The 18,597-nt window shown below is 40.3% G+C and overlaps 1 protein-coding gene across 3 annotated transcripts in view; it reads left to right on the top strand.

Moving 5' to 3' along the window:
- Nucleotides 1–18,597, top strand: part of ddah1 (dimethylarginine dimethylaminohydrolase 1) — a 63,401-nt gene that overhangs the window by 39,554 nt on the left and 5,250 nt on the right. For 2 of the 3 annotated variants that reach the window (XM_026346415.1, XM_026346413.1), the window contains exons 3-6: nucleotides 6,078–6,177; nucleotides 7,066–7,139; nucleotides 12,480–12,599; nucleotides 17,517–17,660. In XM_026346415.1, the coding sequence (XP_026202200.1) occupies nucleotides 6,078–6,177; nucleotides 7,066–7,139; nucleotides 12,480–12,599; nucleotides 17,517–17,660 (438 nt within the window). Of the gene's footprint in view, nucleotides 1–3,628; nucleotides 3,635–6,077; nucleotides 6,178–7,065; nucleotides 7,140–12,479; nucleotides 12,600–17,516; nucleotides 17,661–18,597 lie in introns of those variants that run through there. The other variant, XM_026346416.1, reaches the window with a different exon arrangement.

Genomic DNA, 18,597 nt, shown 5'->3' with positions numbered 1-18,597 from the left:
AACATCATGTAAATGCATGAGTGCAAATCTCAGTTAATCAGAGAAGAGCTGGGGACCTCTATAATGGATTGACCTTTAACAAAGCTAGCATGCACAGTACTTTTGTTACGCTTCAAATCTGTGGCATATTTCAAATTTTCCTGTTGATGTCATGCAGCACAGGAAACCTTGGTTGTAAAAGCAGTTTAGTGCCATTTCTTGTCAGTGGTATTGAGCAGACCAACTTGGAAGACATGCAAGCAGTTCATCTTAAGTGCAAACAACCATTGCTGACACCCAGCAAGCCTGCATTGCAGCACTGCTTGCAGAGAAACGACTATTTTCGTGTGCATTCATGATTGTGAATTTAATAACTTAAATTTAAATGTACTTTCTGTGGTAGCTGCATTTTAGGTAATGCAGTAATGTGTGAGAAAAATCTGATTTTATCAGGTCAGCATAGCCAGGCATGGGAGAACTATAATTCTCCATGAGGTAGGTTGGTTTATTGGCTTTTCCCCTTGTTGGGGTTTAGAGGTCCAGTCTGTGGGGGTCAAACCCAATAAACATGGAGGAGACGGTGCAAAGTGAAGATGTATTTACTGAAGCCCCCTCTGTTTTTCCACACTGTGAAGGCTCACATCCATTACCAACCAGCAGTCTCAATCCTCCTGCTTTCCAGCAATTTCTAGCCTGCAGCTCTTATGTATTTGTGGAGCCATCACAGTGAGAGGTAAGCAGCAGACGGATTCTTTACAGGCCTGCTGATTGGAGCGAGCACTTTTTTTTGCCCTGGGACAGACTTTGGACTTGTCGAACAGGCTCATGTTTCTGTTTATTTTTACAGTACTTGGTTTTGCTTGGGTGTGTAACTATGTGAGCATACACCGTGACCAGCAAGGTGTTACAGTATAAGATGTCTCTTTAGTCACTCCTTTAAAGACCTTTTTAAATATTTCCTGATTACTTTAATTACATATTATATTTGTCATTTAGAGAGGAATCCTTTTTTTAAAATTACTGCTGCGCTGAAATGTGCTACGCCCTTTTTTCCTGATAACTGGTGATTTCAGAGGTTAAGAGTGTTATCTAACAGTTGTTCCTACAAGTCTTATTCAACAGAGATATAAGTTGTAATCCTCAAGACCCTATGCGGTTACCATACTTAATGGTAAACCAACACATATCTTTAAAGATACGAATGTAGGACAGGTTTTATGATTAGATTTGAAATTCATTTCAAAAATTTGACCTAGATTCATATAGTTGAAGTGTCAATGTGTTAGAAAGATAATTTGTCTTTGATAAACGTCTGGGTAAACCTTTTTTAGTAATATGAAACTATTATTTCAGTTGGTTGGTAGAAAGTCTGTTGGACAATGAGAATGAGAATGAGAATAGTAGGACTCAAATTTAGTCCCCTGTTCACTGAATGTTTCATCATGGTATTTAATTCTGGTATTCTCTAAAAATAATAAAAGGAAAAGCTAATGACAAGCCACTAGAACATTTATAGAAAACTAATTATGGACAAGTCTTTAATGAAACTAACAGAAACCAATCATTCCTACTTTTATGTGCAATTACATGAATAATACTGTTTCTCAGCTTCCTGAGATGTAATTATCTCTCACATACACTATAAGCTTTCATTAGGCTGAAGACACCACATTTAACAATCGGAGCATAATGACTTGCAATTTTACTTTGTTCCTCTCTTTCCTTTCAAATGATTGGTGTTATTCTGGTCTTACTGCTGTTGCCCTTCATTCACATAGCAAAATGTGTCCAGGCAGGGCTATAGTATGGCATTTTTCTCCTTGGAGCCCTGATACCCTGGGAGCCCCAAGTGAAAGCAATCTGAAAGTGTAGCAGGTTTGGCTGAAAGAGCTCTTCTACTGAGGCAGACTGCCAGATCCTTGTGGGCGATGTGGCAGACGGGTCTCCAAATCTGCTACTGTTAACTGTGCACGCCTTCACATTGACCTACTTCTCAACATTTATGTAATCCTAAAGCTGATGGGGGGGATTGCAGTAGAGAGGGGATGTCATGGCTTGGTTAACCACAGGTATGTTCCAACATACACCAAGGATTTGTTTTGATAACGCATGGACAGGCCACAGAGGGTTTGTTTTCTCTTGGCTGCTACTAAATGAGTTGTTGTCTTTTTATACTTTGGTTAACAGGCTGTGACAGTGGAAACCCTTGCAGTTAGTTGCCTTTAGGAATCTGCCATTTGACCACCATGACAGCATCAGGCTGGGCCAATTTTTCCATGTATGCACACACCTCTGTGATTTCTGTAAGAGTGCTTTTTGTGTTATTTGTGTTTGCTGTTCTGCAAGTAAGACTCAAAAATCATTAGGAACTGATTTTCACTATTAGACACGGTCAGATTCATACTTTTTTTTTGTGTATCCTCTGCTGTGTGTGTTGAGTGCGAGTGTGTGTGCATGCAGTGGCGTTTGAGAGGCAGATGAATGCTACAATAGCCTTTTCTGCTATTCTGGCTGCTGTATATGTAGTTAAACCATCAGGCACTCTTTGTAAAGGAGCACTCAATGTAGCCGCTTCCCATGGCTAACTTTTGACAAATCTATAATTGAGCCATTTAATAATGGTTACTTTTCCCAGCAAACAAAGGGAATAATTTTTTCTGTTTCATCTATGACGTAAGAGACTTAATACCCGAAAGGTTCAGATAGCCTTATCCACGTAGTTGCATATCTAATGAGGTCTGTGCATTCATTCTGAATGCACTTGGTCGATTGCCATCAAATGCAGCCATTACTCCCTTTCTGTCTATTAGTCTTTGAACTTACCTCAGCATTAGGTCTCCGATATCTGTTACCATCATCATCTGTGTACGGATGCCCAGCAAACCTTCAGTTTGACACGCAAAAGTCACCATTAAAAGTTATGCTGAACACTTTTCTTAGGTTTTTGTAAAAATTTATTTCAATTAGATCACTGCTACTTTGGATCAGTTGTTTATTACTATATTTTTGAGTTAAGTTCTTAAGTTCAGATAGAAACTTAAAGCTGCCCTACTAAATATTTATATTGTATTAACAGTACATCAGATTACTCTTTGTGAAAGTATTCGCTTATAGAGACAGACCCCTAAAAAATGAGGAGATACATTTGTTAGGTGGACTAAGACAAGGTATTGTTTACAGTCACAAACAAAATCACAAACTGCAGCTGATAACTGCCATTTAAAGAGGTTACCCTCTTTGTGTGGGTGAAGCTCAGAGGAATGCAGTATCCCTATTATGTTGGAGCGTGGGACTCTGTTGCCTGGTGTGGGGAGGCTAGGATGACCTTCAGGAATGCTATTGTTGTGTACTCTATTCCCTTTCCAAATGCACCATGCTCTATCAGACTGATGGTCCTCTTTAGCAGAATGCGATATCCACGGGTACGGGGCGAGAGAAGGGAGAAGGGATCCATAAAAAGGTCCAAATAAAAGGCTATTCTCTCTGCTCCGTCTCCTCTGTTCTGTGCTGGAACGGCAGGAATGCGGCAGGCAGACCGACTGGCCCTCAGAGCCTTCAGCCCCTAATGAATTTTAAAAGGCCTTTTTCATTCAAAGCAGGGTGCTGGCTAACAGCATGTCGCCTGGCCAAGCACTCGGGGAAAAGGAGGAGAGAGGTGCACAGGAGGGTTGGAGGGAGAAGAGAAGGAGGCGCTGGCAAAGTGAGTTGGCACCCAGGCAGGGTGGGATATTGGATGTCCCTCACAATGAGAGATAATAGGGCACTCTGCATGGGAAGCCAGTGTAGGAGCATTCCTGACCCTGTTACAAGGTTCGTGAAAGAAAAGAGTGAATGTGAGAGACAAAGAAATAAAAGGGAGTGAAGGAAGAAAGGATAAGAAAGAGGTCCAGAAAGGAAAAGTGAGGCTAGCTTGACTTACCGTAGACATGAAAGTAATATCAATCATCTCACCTAACTCTCTGCATGAAAGCAAATAGATTGCCCCAAATGTGTAGCTGTTCTTGTAAAGCCTGCATCTGAACAACTGATTGGGATTATTTTTGTCTGAAAGTCATATGAATCATATAGGGAAGCTGCTAAACCTAAAGCTTAATCTGTGCTAATTAGCAGTGCATCTATGGGGAACTATTAAAGGGCTAATTGTTTTAATGATATGCAGTAGCCATCTCAGAAATGTCAAACTCCTTTGGATTTTTGTCCACATATTATGTTCCATGTGTACTAATTTGCTCATTCAAACACAAGAGCTGCAGTTTTTCAGACAGCTGAATTGATTCTCCATACCACAAATGTCAGACAAAGCAGATACCATGCTGTCTATGGATATGGGCCATTACATTTCAAATGGTGTGGGGGAACTAAACACGCTTTGGGTCAGTTTAGCTCTAGTGATGTTAGAGGAAATGCCAGAGAGCTGAGGTAAAGAGTTGCCTCATGCAGTCTGGCAATTTCCTAGGCAGACGACCATTGTGATAGTGGAGGCTCCAGAGGTTTCAGCGAGCAGCAGATGATTTAAAAAGGAAAAGTCACTGGTAATGACAACATAGTGTTCAACGGAGAGTATTTGGCCCGGTGGCAATATCCACTCTGAACAGTTAGATAGAATCAGCTCTTAACCTCTGGGGATAACGTATGAAGCTCTTCAGCTTTGTTGTTCCGCTCTGGCTTCTGATGGGCACTGGCATCCACACAGGAATTTTATGAAAAAGTTTCAGAATTGACTCATATGACTGAAGTCTCTTCAGATGTGATGAATCAGTGCTGGCTTAGGAATGACTTTGTTGGGACCAGCTAAGACTCCCTAGAAATGACACATCAAGACAAAATAACACATGACTTGAAGAAACATCAAAAGCACAAGTTCTCATCAAGCATCTGGATTGTTTTCTTCCTCAAAACCTGACTCAACCTTTTATTTGCTGCCCAACATTTCTACAAACCAAACTAAATAAAAAGCAGAGTGCCTCGATGATGCTTTTGCTTTGCATGAAGATAAAATGAGAGAGATTAACTGCTACCTATACTTGATATGCTGCACACGGTTACTGTTAAAGCTTCTTAAAAACCACTAATGAATTTGTGAACCCATTTACTTGGAAGCACATTGTGTTCTTCCTAGGTTAACTGAAGCAGAAAGATGAGTAAAATGCCTGCAGTGAGAATGAAACATGGAGGAGGAAATTTCAGTTTGTCTGTGGGAGAATCAAACAATAAGTGAATAGAATGAGGTAGTGCCTGAACCACTGGGTCAAAATGCTGCTAAAGAGGTATTTATGTAAAAAACTGTAAGAACTATTAAATAATAGCTTACACAACTGAGTGTGTTCAATGGTGTGTATATTTAGGTGTAAAGGACATTTGTGTGTTGATGTGTTCATTATCTGGGAAGTGCATGGCAGTCTACCTGGATGACCTCATGGTTCGGCTTTCCACAAATGAGGAAAGGCATAGTGTTTGCCAAAAGGCACAGTGAGCAGGCTGAGGTCATAGTGAGATAGGGCTTGTGGAAACACTGATGGTCTTGCTAACACGACTGGCCTTGGAAACAGTTCCCGCAGGAACCTCAAAAACGACACAGTAAAATCACACTGGGCGGTCAGACCGGAGGGCAGACCAGCCGAAGTTCAGCCAAAAACACACTCATTCCCGGGTTTCAGCTTCAGCAGAGAGGACTTACAGGTGAAATGTGGATTTCCTGTCATTTTTCCGTCATTAACAGTAAATGCTAATGTTCTCCATGTTTCATCCATCATTTCACTTCTTGTTAAAACACAAAAGACAAATGACCCAGAACATCAGACCAGGAAAATGTTGTTGTTTTTTCTAAGTTTGTCTTGGTCGCTCATACCTGTTTTCTACAGGCGCAGTCTTGTAAAAGTTTTTAAATGATGTCATCACAACCTGTTGGACATTGTCTTACATAAATCCATTAAAAATCCTCGAAATGATTCTCAGTACCTTTCTTGCACATGTACGATTAGAGCTGGATCACACAGAATATTCCTGTCTATTGGAAATAAGTGGTCTTCACGATTCAGTCATTTTGTTTAATATCAGAAAATGTTCTAAAGGAAATCCTGTCTGTGTGTTTCTTCCAGACAGAGGCAATGAAGGGAGCTTTGAAAGACCTGAATCTGAACATCGTGGAAATGACTGATGAGAACGCTACACTGGATGGAGGAGATGTGCTTTTTACAGGTAGGTTACAACCTAGTAAGGAGTGAAGAAAAATAAAATGAATTAAACTAGAAGATGTAATTATAAACTGGAAACAATAGAGAGCAGTGACTGCATGCCTGTGTCTCTACAGTCTTATCTCAGAGACAGTGTACTGAGCAAGCAGAGGGTTGCATGTCTGAAAGTACGTGTCTGTATTTTGGGATCCTCCACACAAACATTCTTCTGTGCAACCTCAATGACCCCGTCCCTCTGTCCCTCGCTGCAGTTTGCAGAATTTCCCCCGAAAGTAATCTGTAGTAAAAACATTGTGTGCCATACTCACGGTCAAATCAGATCAGCGGGACTCCAAGTGCCTTTTATTACGCTGTCATCAGGTAATAACACTGATTGAAGCTGACAATCACGAACATGGTGGTCTTTGTCAGATTTTCTGTACATTCTGTCACTGTTGTCTGGAGAGTCAAAATGTGGGTCAGTGCCTTCTACACTGTGCAGGCCACTAGGAAAAAGTATAGTACACTTAATTGGGTTTCTAGACGCTGGCTCTATGCTCTCGTTTCTTCCAGCTGAAATGAGTTTCACATGGCAGAGCTAGAAACATTTCCTGTTGGCAGGGCCCTGGCTGATGGCTCATTTTGTAAAGGCTCAGCAGCTACATTAGGAGCACATCCCTGAGCTCAGTGTGCTGTTGCAACCTTGCCAGGCATTCAGGACTCGGTCTGTTCCTGCCCTGCCATACTGACCACAGCCGTTCTCACAGGTTTGCATAAAATACTGCTGCAGCTGCAGTGTTCAGCCACAGGCTCGCTGTATTGTTGTGAGTTTATGGCACTGTAGATTTGCAGAGATGTGTATGTTCACATGTATGTGCTTACAAAACTCACTGGCTTGTAATTCTTTGTCCAGGTCGAGAGTTTTTCGTCGGCCTTTCCAAACGGACCAATCAGAGAGGCGCAGAGATCCTAGCAGATGCCTTTAAGGTGCGTGAAATGATGTAGTGGTGACAAAAGGAATGAACACACTAGTACACTTGATACTTGGTAACCAGGCCATCACATACCTTACACACAAGTTCAAGTCTATTTGGATTTAAAAGTTAGACCTGCACAATTTTGTCCTGCTCCCCTGGGAGCAACATGAGCTTTAAAAACAGCCTCATGATCATTTTGTAATTACCATCCTTTTAGACCTGTTTTGGCTTACAGCAAATCCTGAGGGAAATATTTGGTTCTCTAGGTGCTAACTGCTAATTTTCACTGTCTGCTATTTGCTGTTAGGCAGAGAGTTGCAGCTTAAAATCATGCTAATGAAAATGAACTGTGTTTTGCTATTAAATACATAAAAACATAACAATATGGGTTAAAACAGCTTTAAGTATTAAAATTACTTAGGTTCTGTGCTTGTACTTGTCAGTGCGTCTGTTTCCATGTACGAAAGAAAGAAGCAACATTCACTGTGACAAATACAATTAGGGCAATCTCAGTAAAAATAGAAGTAAAATAACTTTCGTTTCAAAGTTGTAAACGTTGTTATGCATAAAGAAAATACAGAAATGCATTCATCATTGTGTAGCCTCCTTAACACAAGCCTGCAGACATCACACACAGTAGAGGATGAGATAAATGTGTTATAAATCATAAAGGCTTTAGGCTGGGAAGATAACAGCATCATCACTACATTCATCTTGCTTTTTTCATTCTGTCCCACCTCCCGTTCTCTCTAATTCCATTTGTCTCTCTATCTCTGCCTCAGTCCGCCCCCTCCATTCTCTCTAACATATCCATCCCCCATCCATCCACATCTGCCTCCATTTCTTCCTTCCCTGTATCTTATTCACTTTACTCTGTCGACTGCAGATGTCTGATTTCCTGTGTTGTGGACTGTATACAGCAGATATGGGGCATTTAAACCGTTCAACATCCTGCTGGCTGTTTATAGAGTCAAATTAATAAAGAATGTCGAGTATTATTTGTAGGCTAGCTAGTAAGCAAATAACTGTTAATGTGTACAACAGCTGTGTCTAGATGTTGTAGGGAACAGTCTCAGGAAACAGTATTGTAGACATATGGACATAAAAGCAGAAAGACTCGAAAGGATAAACAAAAAATATACAGTTAAAAGAAGAAAAGCGATGTATACTTTGTTATTCAGCACCACTGAAGATAGATGCTCTCTAAAAAGTCCCAGTGGCATTCAGCCAGTCTCGGGTGCCGGGGTTCAGGCTTCAGCTTGCTTGAAGGCATTTTTAATCAGCCATTGATGCAGAGCTCTGTCATCTCAGTACAGAGTGATTAAACATGCAGTTAATGATCCTGATTAAAAAGGTGATTTAGGAGATGAAACACATCTCATGAATTATTTTAAGGAGAAATTCTCCCTGTGATATACTTATTTACTAATTAAGGCTACCGGTCCACTGCTGTGATGACAAGTTGTTAATGAGAAAGGAAAACATTTTCTTAGTTATTTCTAACTTATTTGAAATTGTGATTGAAACCAATGAGCCTCATTTGAATGACACAGTTTTCTTCAATCAATATGAAGATGGTGATATGAAATTGGATTCAGTGGAGCACACTGGTAGCCCAGTAATAATTACAAATGCCACATAACTTCTATGTCTCTGGTTTGAGTCTGGCTATGGACCTCCGTTGCCTGTTACACCCTCTTTCTCTCTTAAACATCCCCACAAAAATCAGTGACTCTGTTGTCAACATCTCGATTAAATGATAAAATGTTTTTGCTTTTCAGTTGGACAAATTCAGTGTCATCTCAAAGTTCATCTTTAAAAAGCTGTCAGACTAATGCATGAGGACAGAGATTGATTACTGAAAGCAAGGAGGCCAAGGCTAAGAGTTCAGGAGGCCCCCGGGGCACAGTCTATTACGTAGTAACTGTTTATATAAGCATAAATATAAGTGATAAAGCTTAGTTAAAAGATTCAAAATGACCAAACAACCAAAAAGAGAAACTAAATAAAAAAAGACAAGAAGCAAACAGCACAACTGCCTCATTTTGGGTCTTCTTCAGTCTGTGTGTCTGATATTGTAAGAAATATAAGTATATAACTGAGTCCTTGTATCAAACGTTAATGTAAATACATATATGCATGAAAAGACGCCGCTGTTGCACTTGGTGTTATGTTCCTTCATAAAGGGCATGTACTCGGTCCTTCCACTGTAAATACTCATCTGCAGCTTTAAGTAGCTGCAACAAACTCACTATGAGTTCTGACTAACCTCTCTGTGCCGAGGCCTGAACTTGATAACCACTCCTGTGTGACACACATCCAAAGGAACGATTCTGAAAAATCCCAAACATCACTGAAACAGCAGATTTGCTTCAGGGAGGATTTAGACAGCTTGCAAACCAGGTCAGAGTGGAGGTCACAAACACAGACTGATGCTATCTGTCCTGTTTACTGTTGTTGTAATGTCAAATCTCATGCTGCAGACTAGTGTATTGTTTTTGAGTTCGCACTGAGAGATCATGACAAAAGAGAAAAGTTGGCTGACTCAGTGGAGTTCAGAGGTAGGTCATAGTGTGAATAGTTCAACACATTACCGTAACCTGAATGGCCTTATTGAAGTCCTTCCATCTTCCCATCTGTATCTGATTTGCATTCCTCATTACAGATCGCGCTGTGGTTTCTGTTATCTTTGATAAGAAGGAACTTAATGATGCATCTCTGGCAAACGACAGAAGGAAAAATCACTTAAGCGTCCATTATTGTTTTTTCCATTCTTTTTTATTTTCTTTTATCAGATTGAGTCCTCCTATCACAGTTTTTTTTTCCTTACATTATCAAATTAAAGATTGTTCACTTGCCGGGTTTGTTTAGCATTCAGCAAGTGTGTACAGATGTTGAAGAGTTTTTTCTTTATGGTACTTGCAAAGTTCAGAGTAATTGATGGAATAAGTTTGTTTAAGAAGTAACATAGACACACACTTCTTTTCTCTTGTAGGTGTTAATTCCTATTCTGTATCTATAAGACATTTAACATGAAGAACTGAGCTCGTCAATAAAATCTTTTCAGGTCACAGTGTGGCAGTATATCCGCTTGTGAGAGCAGATCAAAAGGAACTGGGTCTCTCCCTTAGGGTTATAGCGATAAGGAGAAAAGCATGACTCTTTTTTTCCTCTCATTTCTAATTTTACACTAAAACAAACCTTCCTGTTCATGGATAAGGAATGAAGAAAGTTCAGATTACATAATCCCCAGTTGTCCTGCTGTATCTTCTAAACAAGTGCCAAAGAAAGAGTTCAGGAAAATATCAAAGATGGGGTAATTTAAGTTTTTCGCCTAATGACCTGCCAAGTGCTATTCTGATTTTGAGTCAAAATAACTATGTTAGTGAATCATAGCACTTAAATGGAGCTAATGATGCAGTTGTTTTCACTATTAACATTTTAACATATAGTGAAATGGAAAAAGTTCACAATAGTGTGTAATGATGGAAAACGATGGAAAATGATGAAGCACAAGTGCTTCATAGGGTGTTATGACTTTACGAGCTATAAAACTCCATTCAAAACATATTATGTGATTATAAAAACACACAAGTGTCAGTTGGGAAAGTTATTTATATGGTTACATAAATGAATTCACATAGATTCAGGAAGGAAAAGACTTGGAAAATAAACTTAGTCTCATATCATATCAGAACTTAAATTATAGTTCGGTATCACTTCAAGGTTTATAAATCTCTGTAGGCATTAACTATGGCGTTAGTAATTCCCCCAGCGGCGTACAGTACGTCTTAACTGTCCCAAACTGAGTCCTCGTATCACCCGTTCAACTTGAAAGTAGGAAAATTCTTCTACTCCACTAAATCAAAGTCAAAACAAAGTTAGAGGTAAAATAATGTTGATTCAACAGGATATGCACTAATTATATTATTATTATTATATATATATATATATATATAGCTTTATATATATGGTCCTATCCTGGACCATAAATCAGTTAATATCAACGCCCTTATTAGAGATTTACAAAGACATAATTTCTCAAACAACTTCGTGCTATGAATGTCGGGTTTCTATTGTGTAATGTAGCACTAAGGTTTGAGCAGCTTTGGACATTTCATGTGAAAGTTGTGTGCAGTCAATATGTAATGTAATCGTTCAGAGAAACCTTTCAAACCAACTGTGATGACAGTTGGGTTGTTTGCTTATGTTGCCACGAACCTGATCAAACGACTTCGGCACAGTCCTGATTGACTGACGCAAAGAAAAACTGGGAATGTTTTTCTTTTTTTCACATCTTAACTTTGTTTCTTATGCAGTCGTTTATATACAGTTATGGACAGATCCCACTTCTTTTTTGTACTCTTTCTGTCTTTGTGGTCATTCTGTGTCTGTTTTGGGTCATCAGGTGTCCCCTTTTCATCATTTTTCATCACTCGGTGGCCATTTTTCTCACTTGTCTGTCTCCTTTTGGTTGTTTTCCATCACTTTTCCATCTATTTTGGTTGTTGTGTCAGTTTTTGGTTATTTTTCATCTGTTTGTGGCCACATTGTATGTCACTTTGGGATTGTTTTGCATTTGTTTGTGGTCATCTTGCGTCTTTTAACCTAGTTTTGTGACAAAGAGCAAAGAATAATCACACAAAGGCTCTGGCCCGGGGGCTCCCTTACTTGTTGGTCCTGTTCAGTAGTCCATCTATGACAGTATAGAGAAAGATACCAAATACAATATACAGATTTCAAAAATACTTACTCTATATTACTCATTGTTTTCTCATCTTGCAGCCAGAGACAGCCTTTCCAATCAGACTCTTACAAGTTGCTCTGTAATCTTCCCTGGAGCCCTCAGATCCGTGACATTATCCCTCCGACACTCCTTCTGTTAACACCCTTGAGCCGCCCAATACTTACATAATGGCCACTTGAAACTCTGCTTAATGACACTGCACAAATCACTTCAGTGATAAAAAACACTGTCACACGTTATGAATATTATCTTGTTAGAATTAAATTATTGTATATAGATGTTTGCACATTTAAATTGAATAAATGGTAAGGCTGGGTCATCAGATTGCTTACACACTGGTTTATACTGGGTAGTGTTGCTTAACACACAATTTAGAAGACAACTACCTATATAGAATTACATCTGTGAGCAAACATTGTGTCCTCAATTAAAGAACCTCTTAACTCATGACACCATCAATCTGAAGTGCTCTGTGAAGTGTACTACTCCACAGTTTGGCTCTTTACAGAGGTGCTGTTAATTAAAATGCTTTTTTTATTACCATGGCTTGTCAAGTTTTTATATTTACTTTTTGCTTCACTTAATTGGATTGTGTTTTTGCAGGATTATGCTGTGTCGACTGTGCCTGTGCTGGAGGGGCTGCACCTGAAGAGCTTCTGCAGCATGGGGGGACCAGGCCTTATAGTCATCGGCTCCAGCGAACCCGCTCAAAAAGCCCTCAAAGTATGGAGCTTCTGCATGTGTGTGTTGTACGTACAGTAGCAGCATCATCCCATTGCTGCGTTTTCCTCAGCTGTAGTCATGGAAACCACTGAATCAATGCAGTGGCTTTGTTTTTATGCGTATGACGCACATTGACGCAGCAGATTCAGTCTTTTCTTTGGTTGACTCTTGGCTCAATCCTGTTGGTATGAGCCTTTTTTTTTCTCTTGTTCTGCAAAGTATTCAGCAAGAATAACACTACAAGACAGGACATCACACTTGTTGATTCAGAACAGACTCCATTTCATACAGCTCGATGGCCGCGTCCCACTGCAACCACCTGTCACCTTAATCCTTCCTCATTAATTTATATTCTCTGCTAATCTGTTGGGATTGCCCCTGGCGCTCACACTGCAGCTTCTATTATGAAGGCATTGTCCTCCCATTAAACAGCTTGAGCTCATTACTGCATAAAAGGCTCTTCGAATTGATTGTTGAATTGATCGAGGTTCGTCGCAACATTAGAAACCCACGGGACGGTGAAGGACTCAACATGACGAAGAGACAGTTTCCGCCCTGACAGAGACAGATTGTCATTTTCACAGAGAGAGTAATAAATCTCAGCCCATCCCTGTAGTGGAATTATCCTTAAAATCCCCAAACATCATTAAGTAAGCCTGCATGTGAGCTTTGTTGACGGCACACATGACTGAAATACAGTGAAATATGCAATGTCGTATTTACACAGCACAGACACACATGCAGTACATCTAATTACAAAAGCATGGAGACCTAGACCCACAGGCACATACACCCTTGGCCTTGACAGATGCTTTCTGGCAGAGCTTTTCTCTTGCCTCTTAGTGTGATATCTCCCCCTACTGGCTAAGGTATAGATAGGGTTACTTTAAGTCAGTTAAAACCACGTTTATCTCAGGGGCAATTAAAAGCAGACTATCAGACAGCATGTCCTAATAAGACTGGAGTGCTTAATAGAAGCACAAGGTCAGCATGGTCGCCTTGTAAACATGTTTACTTTGCATTGTGTACACAACAACTCAAGAAATTATGCATAAGCATGCGCTAATTAATTTTACATTCCGGCATCGGCTCATTAAGATTCCTGTGCGTTTGATGACTCCAGTGAACTACTGGAGTGAGAAGTGGCCGCAAGTGAGACTTATAATGACAGACTGCTCACTTTCTAATTATGGCTCACGTCATCCTCTTAGCTCCTGTTTTAAAGAACAATCCTGTAATTAGGTAATGTTCTCTTTAAGGGGGGAAGGGGGATCTTATGAATGCTGGTTTAATGATTTCAGAGACCTTGTTTTGGATGTGAATGCTCCACTTATGGCAAAAGGAGTCCTTGTCTGTGTACACTTAGACAAAGACACTCAGACTGCTGATTATTCTATTTCTCTTTACCAGAAATGCGACTTAGGGATCATAATGTGTGTATGCGTAGTCCAGGTGCAGTCTCCTGTCCATGTTTAGTTCTCCCAAGCGTGAGAATACATGTTGACCGGATGGATTTCGTCATCCATCTGCTGGTGTCACTGCCAAACCTTCGCTCATGAAGTCATCGTCCCGAAATATCACCTCTGCAGCACCCACTCCCTGCTCTCTCACACACTGCTCTCTTCTTAGCTCCTTAGCTCACCAGCCACCCGTTTACTCAGCGCTGTTGTGATTCATGAGATCATTACACTCTCATGGTCAGGGTCTGATCGTCATCTCTAGGATGTTTTACACACTTGAGCGCTGTAGATATTGAGGAAAGAAACTGTGAAGGTCACATGGACACAGACTTGTGCTGGATGATCAAATAGCACAAACACATTAATACATTATGTTCCCTTGAGAGTAGCAGCTAAAACCATATTTTGTGTTACAGGTGTTGTTCTGATTTGGCACCGTGTTTCCTTCTCAGACAGTACCCAACAGTATTGATGCCGTGTCCCATACTAATTATATACACATTGTACTTCATACTAATCATCAGCTTACTTATAGTTTAACTTCACAAATAGAAATAGATGAGCCTTTTCCCAAAGACATTTCCCAAAGAGGTTTTTGAATTCCTTTCTCCACCAGCCACAGTTTAGTTTAAGCTTTTAATGCTAACGTCATCATGCTAATATTTTTATAATAACAGTTTAATAACATGGTGATGTTTAGCAGCCCTTTGTGTTCTATGTTCAGTATCTTAGTTCAGCCTGTTGACATGCCAAAGCTAATGTGGATGTCTTTAGTTCTGTAGTGGGAAGCAGCCATGAAGCTGTAAATGATGTTGTAAATTGACACATGAGATGTAGATTCTTTCCATTTAAAATTAAACATCTAATACATTCAGTGTGTTGTGAAAACACTCGCTACTGTTGAGGTTGTAGCCTTCTTTATTTCTTAGATAATAAGAAAAAAAAAACAGTTTCAAGGCAGGTATGTGAATTATGTTCTTTTCTCAGTATTAACAGCCTGTATTCTTTGGATCCTCTATCCTCCCTTTGCCTTCCTTCCTTCCTCATCTTCATCATCCATTGGATACCTCGGGGTGCAGCAATAAACACTCGGCAGCAATAATTTTTTCCAGAGTGAATTGTGTGTCAAGGAACTATAACAAACATTTATTGTACATCAACAGGAAGCAATTTCAGTCTCATTTCCCCTCTGGATTTAGCAGCAGCCTCCAGAAGGATTTGTCTTGTACATGCTGCTGCTGTTCATCAGTGAAAAGAAGTATTGTAAAACTTTTAAAGGCTTCCTGGGAAGCATTACAGCAATAAGCATTGTAAATATTCATACTAGGACCCAGCGTACCAGCTTATGCTGATGGCTGCAGTGGACAACACCTGGGGGTGGTAAATTGTCAGTGTTTTTGTTAACTGGTCAGTCGGTCGTCATTGCCCAGGGATTTTATTACCTTCCAGTAAATATTTCGGTTTAGCAGCTCTGACTGAGCACATTCTGCTGCCCAGTTACCACTCTGTGTATTAACTGGACCTCAGCCACTGTCCAAAAAGTAAGTTGATGCTGAGTTGTTGTTGCTTTACGCTTGGTCGAGAGCCAGGAGGACTTCTGCACATAGACAGCAGCTTCTTTTCTATCATAAACACACAAATCTGAGGCATGTGAAAAGAAGGTGAACTGATTTCAGTAAAATCTAAATAAAAAAATAACATATTAACAAAGAAATCAGCCACAGAACAGAGAGCCCGCTGTTCCATGAGTCAGGTGAATTTTCTAAGGATTTAATTGCATTTCATGGACACGAAGCACAAAGAAATCTTGCTGTAGGACATTTACTTTACACCCAGAATAGTTTCCCGCTCTGTTTTTACTGGGAAAATGAGATGTTTCAGAGACGAAGTGGAGCAGGAACAACTGTGATCTTTGGTCGAGTCAGAGTTTATTCTCCCCTCTACCTCTGTTAATTCCTCTGTGTGTGAGAGACAGTGTTGGCCGTCACGCACATGGACAGTGTTTTCATTTAGGGCCGCTGCAATCACGTAACACGCCCACAAGTGACCTGGGAATGTGTCTGGTCTGGTTACACACACACACACACACACACACACAGGCCTACACACACTGCTTGAACTCCACCCTGCAGCCTTTTACTTAAAAATGGCAATGTCAGCTCCTATAAAGATACTTTGATTGATTTTGGCTTTGTCACTCACTTGCGGTGACTGTTAATTTACCATACATAAATCATAAATTAGTTATGGCTATTATGTTGCACCGCACTTCCCAGAGATCACGCTTCCACTGAGTCTAGTCCTGTGACGGCCTTTTCACTGGGTTTTCTATTTAATGATGGGATTTATTACTCATACTAACAGCACAATTGTTCTCTTATTTAGTAGTACCAGTCCTGATGCTGCTGCCAGAAACATAAAATGTGTCACTTCTTTTGTGTCAAATAGATTTTTCCCAGTGAAGTTCTAACAAAGTGCTTAGAACCGCATATATGTCATTGGGTTTGATAAGTAGTAATAACAAGGTGCATAATGCAAAGTAATCCATATTTGTATATAACTCACACAGGAAAAGACATTTCCCGTCTTAGCGAACGCCCTTTTGCAGCAGACCTCGTCAGTTGGGAGCGAAATGAAAACATCTTTAGCCACAAAGGCCGTGCTGCTTACAAAACACTTCCCACATTTGTAGATGTGTGTCATCGCATTAGCTCACAGTCACTCCTCCAAGTCTTTATGTACGTCAAGCAGACGTCACACCTTTTGGTTCCAGTGTAATACTTTAGATGGCATTTGCTGAATGTTATTACCCTATTCTGATCTTACACACAATGGTTGAATCTTTTTAAAATTTCAATAATGACCTTTTCTGATTGCTAATAACTAATTCATTCTCCTCATGATTAAAGATAAAAGGTGTTTACAGGTGAATGGCTGCATGTGGTAAAAAATCTCACTTCTTAAAATACCTTCTCTGAATGTTGTCACTTTGGATTTTTTTTTTACACTCAACTTTCCAGCTCCCCTCCCTTTCTTGTCTCAGAGGTATCCGTCCACAGATGTTCTGCTCATAAACATTAACAGGCACCTGTCTCTCTTCTGGTCATAACATCCTTACCCCCTGATTTCCACTTGGCAACACGGTCGTCTCCTCAGCCTCGCTCCACCAACCACCCTTCGCACCTTCACCTTTTTCAGATTACATAAATAACATGACATCTGCTGAGAAAGAATGTCTGTCTGCTCCTGTGTTCTCCATTAAGCCCCCCTCCACAGGCCCTCGGAGCGGTTTGGCCAGCAGAAAGATGCGGTGCTGCCTTTGGTATTGCGGTCTTTCTTCTGACTCAAAGTGTCTGAATAACTGTTTTCTGTCTGTCTGCCTCTCTGAAAAACCCTCTGAACTCCCTTTGCCTGTTTATCTAAATGTCAATTTCTTGCCTCTTATCTGTTTGTACAGATCATGCAGCAAATGAGTGATCATCGCTATGACAAACTGACAGTGCCTGATGACCTCGCTGCCAACTGTATCTACATGAACCTGCCTAATAAGGGACACGTTCTTCTGCACTGCACAGCAGAGGAGTTTCCAGAGAGTTCCAAGGTAATGTTTGGGAGCAAGAAACGCTTTCATGACAGCCTGACTGGTTTTGAGGCTTAGATTTAAGAGCAGTGTCCTTTGTTGGTTTTTGGCCTGTCCAGATCTCTGAGAAAAACAACTTGCCTGAGAGGGAAACCCTTCTTAAGCTACATGGTTGTTTTACACAGACCACTGCAGGTTAACCACAGCCAGCCTGTATTTTCCGGTAAAGGACCCTGCAGTTTCATGTAAAGTGACCCTTTGTGGACATGGCTCAGACTGCAGAATAGGAGCCAGAGATGTAGGAAAAAACCCTATGTTGCTTGTTTCTCAGAACTTGTGTGATTCATCTGAATAGTTGATCAAAATACTTCTGAATGTTGTCAGCAAAGGGTGAAATGTCTCGCAGTTTCTGGGTGACAAACCCAGAGTACTCCACAGTACAACTCTGCCCTTCAGAGAAGCTTCTTTCAACTCACTGCTTGGGCTGTGCAGTCAGACAGACTTCACTGTTTTGGTTGAGTCTAAATGCTGCAATCAACATTGTAGATATACAATAACAATATGATAAAATAATTCCACTGTACATGTACAGTACCTGCTCAACACCAAGCAGCAAACAAATACAGTTGGTGACCAGCTACCAGTGGAGGAGTTAGCAAAGGTTGTTGGAGCCCAGACCAGTTTCTCAGACTAGTACTATAAAGAAAAAAGAAATGCGAATATAGCTGTATTTCTGCAGGAGGTATAAATAAACCACATTTAAGCCACAATATATTCACTATATAAACTTAAGAAGGTAATAATACATGTTTGCAGTGAGTGATTGCAGCTGGTTCTGGTTCAATTTATTAAAACTACTGATTTAGTGTTTCTGAATGACTTAGTGGTCTAAATACTGGAAACTGGCAAAATGGCAAAAATGTATCTTACAAAAACACGCTTCCCTGGCTGACAGTGA

This window comes from Anabas testudineus, chromosome 4 (assembly GCF_900324465.2).
Source record: "Anabas testudineus chromosome 4, fAnaTes1.2, whole genome shotgun sequence".
NCBI classification, from domain to species: Eukaryota; Metazoa; Chordata; class Actinopteri; order Anabantiformes; family Anabantidae; genus Anabas; species Anabas testudineus.
The sequence above is the reverse complement of the archived record's forward strand: the minus strand, read 5'-3'. Positions and strand labels throughout refer to the sequence as shown.